Genomic DNA, 6,000 nt, shown 5'->3' on the forward strand with positions numbered 1-6,000 from the left:
TTGGCATTGGATGTCAATTTGATGCTTAGATGCGATTAAAATTGGTTCCTTGCCGGAAAATGGGATGACAGACGGATATCTGGCCAAGAATTCTTTGTGCGATTTCGTACCGTTAAAATGGGACCGATTTTTTAATGGTTGTGTGTGACTCCAGCCTTAAAGGGAATCTGTCACCCTTTTTTCGGCTTGCAGCTGCCGGCATAGACATCGGGGGCTTATCTACAGCATTCTGTAGTGATGTAGATAAGCCTCCGATGTAACCTGAAAGATAAGAAAAACGAGTTATATTATACTCACCGGGGTGGGCTGTCCGGTGGGCGTTGTGGTCCGGTCCGACACCTCCCTTCTTCAAGCGATGACGTCTCCTCCCTTCCTGTAATGGCTGCGGCGCAGGCGCACTGCTCTGCCCTGTTGAGTGCAGAGCAGAGTCCTGCAGTGCGCAGGTGTCGGGAGAGGTCCGGCACCTGCACACTGCAAAATTCTGCTCTGCCCTCAACAGGGCAGAGCAATGCGCCTGCGCCGCAGCCATTATAGGAAGGGAGGAGACGTCATCGCATGAAGAAGGGAGGTGTCGGACCGGACCACAACGCCCACCGGACCGCCCACCCCGGTGAGTATAATCTAACGTGTTTTTCTTATTTTTCAGGTTACATCGGAGACTTATCTACAGCACTACAGAATGCTGTAGATAAGTCCCCGATGTCTATGCCGGCAGCTGCAAACCGAAAAATAGGGTGACAGATTCCCTTTAAATGAACATTATACATGCGATCATGCTGTAGCGCAGGTGCCTGCCTGCTGAAGGTGATTGTTTCTCCACTATATATAATATTCATTATATAAAATAGGGGGCAGGTCAGTGAGGGATCAGTGACCTGTCAGAAGCCATACAGATGAATACCTAATCAGACCACCAGAGTTCCCCCACAGGCCGTCCCAGAGCATGAGCATATCATTAACTCAAAATTACAAATAAAGATTAAACAACAACCACAAGACGGATTTCATCACCCTGGTATCATGTTAATCAGTATAACAGTGCTGACCTGACACTGTCTGTAGGTTACTGTGCACGATCCTGCTGACAGGTTCACTTTAAAGGCCATGCAATAGTCTTCTTGGAATTTAAATGGGCAAAGTAGCCTTCTCAGAGAGGAAGAGAACTCAACCTCTAATGTCACCTATTGGTCCTAAATGTCAACTCTGAGTGTTTAAAGGGAACCTGTCACCATGACAATCCAATCTGCAGGCCCCATGTAATGGAGCAGGGGCAGCGGAGCAGACTGATATACACTTGGTGGGTGGTGACTCGGGGTGACCTGTGGTTTACGCATCTAATCCTCTGCTCTGAGAGCTTCAGTCCAGTGGGCGGTCCTATCAGAGACTGACAGCTTCCTTGTATTTGTGCACACAGACAGTGCTGTCAGTCGCTGATTGGTCCAGTGGGCGGTCCTATCAGAGACTGACAGCTTCCATGTATTTGTGCACACAGACAGTGCTGTCAGTCACTGAATGGTCCAGTGGGTGGTCCTATCAGCGACTGACAGCTTCCTATGTATTTGTGCACACAGAAAGAGCTGTTTGTCGCTGATAGGACCGCCCACTGGACCAATCAGAGACTGACAGCTTCCTATGTATTTGTGCACACAGAAAGAGCTGTCTGTTGCTGACTGGTCCAGTGGGCGGTCCTATCAGCTACTGACAGCTTCCTATGTATTGTGCACACAGAAAGAGCTGTATGTCGCTGATTGGTCCAGTGGGCGGTCCTATCAGCGACTGACAGCTCTGTCTGTGTGCACAAATACATGGAAGCTGTATGTCGCTGATTGGTCCAGTGGGCGGTCCTATCAGAGACTGACAGCTTCCTATGTATTTGTGCACACAGAGCTGTCTGTCGCTGACAGGACCGCCCACTGGACCAATCAGAGACTGACAGCTTCCATGTATTTGTGCACACAGACAGAGCTGTCAGTCACTGATAGGACCGCCCACTGGACCGAAGCTCTCGGAGCAGAGGATTAGATGCATAAATCACAGGTCACCCCGAGGCCTTACCCACCAAGCGTCTATCAGTCTGCTCCATTACACGGGGCGGCAGATTAGGCATTTTCATGGTGCCAGGTTCCCTGCAGCCGCCTGGCCGGACAGGGAGGGAGACGGACAGTCTCCCTGTGCCGAGTGCCGCTCTCCATCCTCACAATGGGTAGTTATGGTGTTGTAGTAAAAAGCTCCATTGTGGACGAGAGCAGCTTGCCGCACCCCGTGCCCAGTGCACACTGTGAGGTGGTGGCGGCATTACATGCCCGATGTAAACTCTCCAATGTCCTCAGGCTCCAGGAGCAAGCTGGGAGACTGCGCCCCATAACAGCCTGGCTGCTCCCCACAGGGTTACACCTAATGCCGGTCACACCGTGGCCACCGCCAGTCCTCACCATCTTCGCCGCTCCCGGTCGCCTGCTTGTGCTTCAGACAACGCCAGAAGCCACTCTGTTGCCCTGGCAACAGTCACCGACCAACAGCGCATGCGCCGGGCGTGTTCATTACTCTTGACAGGAGCCTAAGGAAACGGCTTACAATATTAACACTGAGATGACTGGTTAGGGAGTTTGTAATTCAGTTTTACCCAGATCTCCGTGTCCATTAACATGACTGCCGATAGTACTTACTACTTACGGAGAATCTTCCCCCAGAAAATATAACAAAGGACCACTGCCGGGGTGTATTAGTACGTCCGGTTCGGCTTTATAGCGAGGCTTGGCACGCACAGACGCCGGAAGTTGTGTTTGGAGAGTGTGGGAGTTCTGCAAGAAATATGTGCGATAGACGTGTCATTCACGTGTTTGTCGGGGCTCCCATTATAATGCCACCAGTGCCCTATGCTCCGGCCAGAGCGGGCTCAGAGTGGCGCACAGCAGTGTGGGAACACAGCCGGTTTCCCTCTACTACACAGGCTGCATCATTACAAGGTGGTGGAAACGATCGGATACCTGCGGGTGAGGGGCTGCATGGGAAGACCAAGCCTGGAGAATCAGTATGTGGTGGGCACCGAGGAGCTTGTGACCAGGGAGATGGTTCTGGGCAGATGATGGCCTCTCCTGGACATGGATTGGGGCAGATGATGGCCTCTCCTGGACATGGTTCGGGTCAGATGATGGCCTCTCCTGGACATGGTTCGGGTCAGATGATGGCCTCTACTGGACATGGATTGGGGCAGATGATGGCCTCTACTGGACATGGATTGGGGCAGATGATGGGCTCTCCTGGACATGGTTCGGGGCAGATGATGGCCTCTCCTGGACATGGTTCGGGGCAGATGATGGCCTCTCCTGGACATGGTTCGGGGCAGATGATGGCCTCTCCTGGACATGGTTCGGGGCAGATGATGGCCTCTCCTGGACATGGTTCGGGGCAGATGATGGCCTCTCCTGGACATGGTTCGGGGCAGATGATGGCCTCTCCTGGACATGGTCCTGGGCAGATGATGGCCTCTCATGGACATGGTTCGGGCCATAATGAACACATTGGAGAGGTCCTTGGATGTGATGACTGCTCTATGGTGTCCGCTGAGACAGAGTTCCTTACCGTTCTGGCATCTAGTCAGCTGGCAGTAAAGAGTCCAGAAAATGCTGAAACCGAAAACGTTACTCATCCTGCGGCTGAAGAATATGAATTCACAATACAGGATATTCTAGTTGAAAACCTCACGGCCCAGTCCGCCTCCCAGCAGGGCGTCACCTGCTCTTCTGAGCTTTTCACAGACACATCTGATGAAGAGCTTGATGAAAAGTCATTAATTTCCCCCCAAATTGAAAAGGATTTCTCGGATATCAAAGGGGAATCAGCTGCTGAACTAATTCATGTGGATTATTTTAGGAGTGCAAGCAGCAAAAGGAGGCAAGTGTTGCCAGCTTCCTCCCCATCTTCTGAGCAATGTAAAAAATCTAAACCATCCGTATCCCCAGTACAGCGTACTATAAAGCCCCATCAGCAAATACCTGCAAAGACACTGACTCTCCTGAAGCATTGCTCAGCCAAAAACACAGAGTATAATATTATAGTAGTTGTGTTACAACCCTGTCATATCAAAGAAATAAAGGCAAAAAGTGGGCCAAATATTGGGTCAGCTCTTCCCTTAGCGACTATTGTTGTTATGGACCAATCGGGGGTTAAACATAAAGTGCTGATGTGGAGGACGGCTGCGTTTTGGAGTCTAGCTTTACTTCCTGGTGACGTAATTGTGCTGACACACTTGTTCATTTGTGAGGATCGGTGGCGGGAAGACGTTTTGCTTCAGTCCAGCTTTAGGAGTAAACTTGTTAATATTGGAAGCTGTTCTGCTCTCCTATCGTCTGAAAGATCTCCAATAGTAGAGAATGCTGCCTTAAAGGCGTTACTGGACTACATTCGGAAAAATCATTATTATTTAAGGGACCTTTCTCCACGACAGCCCCAGCTGCTAGACCACATTCAGTACGTAACCCTTGCAGAACTCCGACCAGAATTATTGGTGCATTCATTTCTGAGGGTGAATACCATTGCCGTTCTTAAGGAATCCACATACCATTTTAGGGGAATGAAGCAGAATAAAATCATTCTGACAGTTGAACAAATGAAAGGACAAACAAGAACATTAGTGTTGTGGGGAACCTGTGTTTCATGGTGTGATCAGATCCGACTTAAAAGAGATCATGTCTGGGTCTTTAAATACTTATTTTGTAAGAAGAACATCTTGTCAGAAGACCTGGAGTTACACACTACTCCATGGTCATCCTGTGAATGCTTATTTGATGATGACCAAAGGGCTGTAGACTTTCGGAGAAGAAATAATATGTCTTTAGCAAGGCAGATGAGTCTGTTGGCCTTGTTTGACGATAGGTATTCAGGTGAAATCCAAGTTACAGGTAGTATATCGCAGATAGGGTTTCAAATTCCAGGCAAGAGCAAAATATTAATAGGCCATAAAACTTCAATTTCTGGAATCCTAAAGTTTCTTCCTGATATTGTATACCCAGGTTGTGGAAAATGCAAAAGAGAGCTAACTATTGATGACAACAATGTGTATGAGCAATGTTATGCGTGTCTACCCTTTAACCAAGTAAGAATATTTTATAGGTCAGCGGCAATGAATATTGTAAGTGACAACTGTTGTGTATGCGTCCAGGTGCCTCCAGATCTTCTTGAGGTTGTGTTTCTGAATATTGCTCCCAACCTATTACCCAAATGTTTTCCCAGATGTTCAGATGTAACCTATGCGGCGATCGTGGCAGATCTGTGCCAATCCCTGGTTGCACAGACAGGAGAATCTTTTGTGTTCACCATAAGAAGCCAGTTTTTGCTTGATGAAAATAGCATACCATTGGAAAAGGACTTTCACCTTTTAGATTTTCATCTTAACTTTGAGATATAACCTGTATTACATTATATATCCGTTTTATGTACAAACATTGTTGTAAGTCTGACTTTATTTTTACAATTATCAACAAGTGTATTGCAAATAATTGTCCTCGGTACATAACAGTTCATGCAATGCTTTTAAGATTAATAATTCTGTACCATTTACAACAGACAATTCACTTGAGAATTTTTAAGTGGTCCCTGGAATTTCAGTGTTCTATTTCATAGATAATGCATTGAATGTGCAATCTGCAATTCACTTTGTATAAATTATGTTGTCCAGTCCAGAAAAATCATTCCAAGGTGCTGTCCTTAAGTATTTTCTTTCTGTCTACCTTTTGTCACGAGTAATCCTTCTCTAGCAACAAAGACGCTGAGGTGGATACAGAAAGTGTGGATTAGTCCGTGCTCTAGCGGGCTGGTTGGTGGAACCACTGTGTCGTGATCTGAGGAGAGACTGGAGGGGCATGACTAGGTGGCTCACCAAGTCTGATCTCGGGTGCACGGCTGATATCACAGGCGCTCCGGCATTTATGCCAGATATGACCCTTCATTGACATAGTAACCAACACTGAACCCGAGTGATACCACACAACTTGGGACCAG

General features: G+C 47.9%; 2 protein-coding genes across 2 annotated transcripts in view; one reads left to right on the forward strand and one right to left on the reverse strand.

Annotated features, from left to right (window-relative positions):
- The window catches only part of IFT56 (intraflagellar transport 56), a 144,061-nt gene extending 141,445 nt beyond the window's left edge, over positions 1-2,616 (reverse strand). The window contains 3 exon segments of the mRNA XM_073586669.1: positions 2,433-2,454; positions 2,456-2,479; positions 2,481-2,616. Coding sequence (XP_073442770.1) covers positions 2,433-2,454; positions 2,456-2,479; positions 2,481-2,524 — 90 coding nt within the window. The 5' untranslated portion in view covers positions 2,525-2,616.
- Positions 2,617-2,722: 106 nt separating this feature from the next.
- Positions 2,723-5,696, forward strand: SHLD2 (shieldin complex subunit 2). Its single transcript, XM_073586667.1, has one exon. The coding sequence runs from the start codon at positions 2,813-2,815 to the stop codon at positions 5,405-5,407; it is 2,595 nt and encodes an 864-aa protein (XP_073442768.1). The 5' UTR covers positions 2,723-2,812; the 3' UTR covers positions 5,408-5,696.
- Positions 5,697-6,000: the final 304 nt, after the last annotated feature.

This window comes from Dendrobates tinctorius, unplaced genomic scaffold (assembly GCF_039654945.1).
Source record: "Dendrobates tinctorius isolate UK_male_01 unplaced genomic scaffold, ASM3965494v1 ptg000094l, whole genome shotgun sequence".
NCBI lineage: Eukaryota > Metazoa > Chordata > Amphibia > Anura > Dendrobatidae > Dendrobates > Dendrobates tinctorius.

Bases quoted from the DNA above. Each gene is read 5' to 3' on its own strand.
- SHLD2 (XM_073586667.1), top strand. From the start codon at position 2,813: ATGTGCGATAGACGTGTCATTCACGTGTTTGTCGGGGCTCCCATTATA.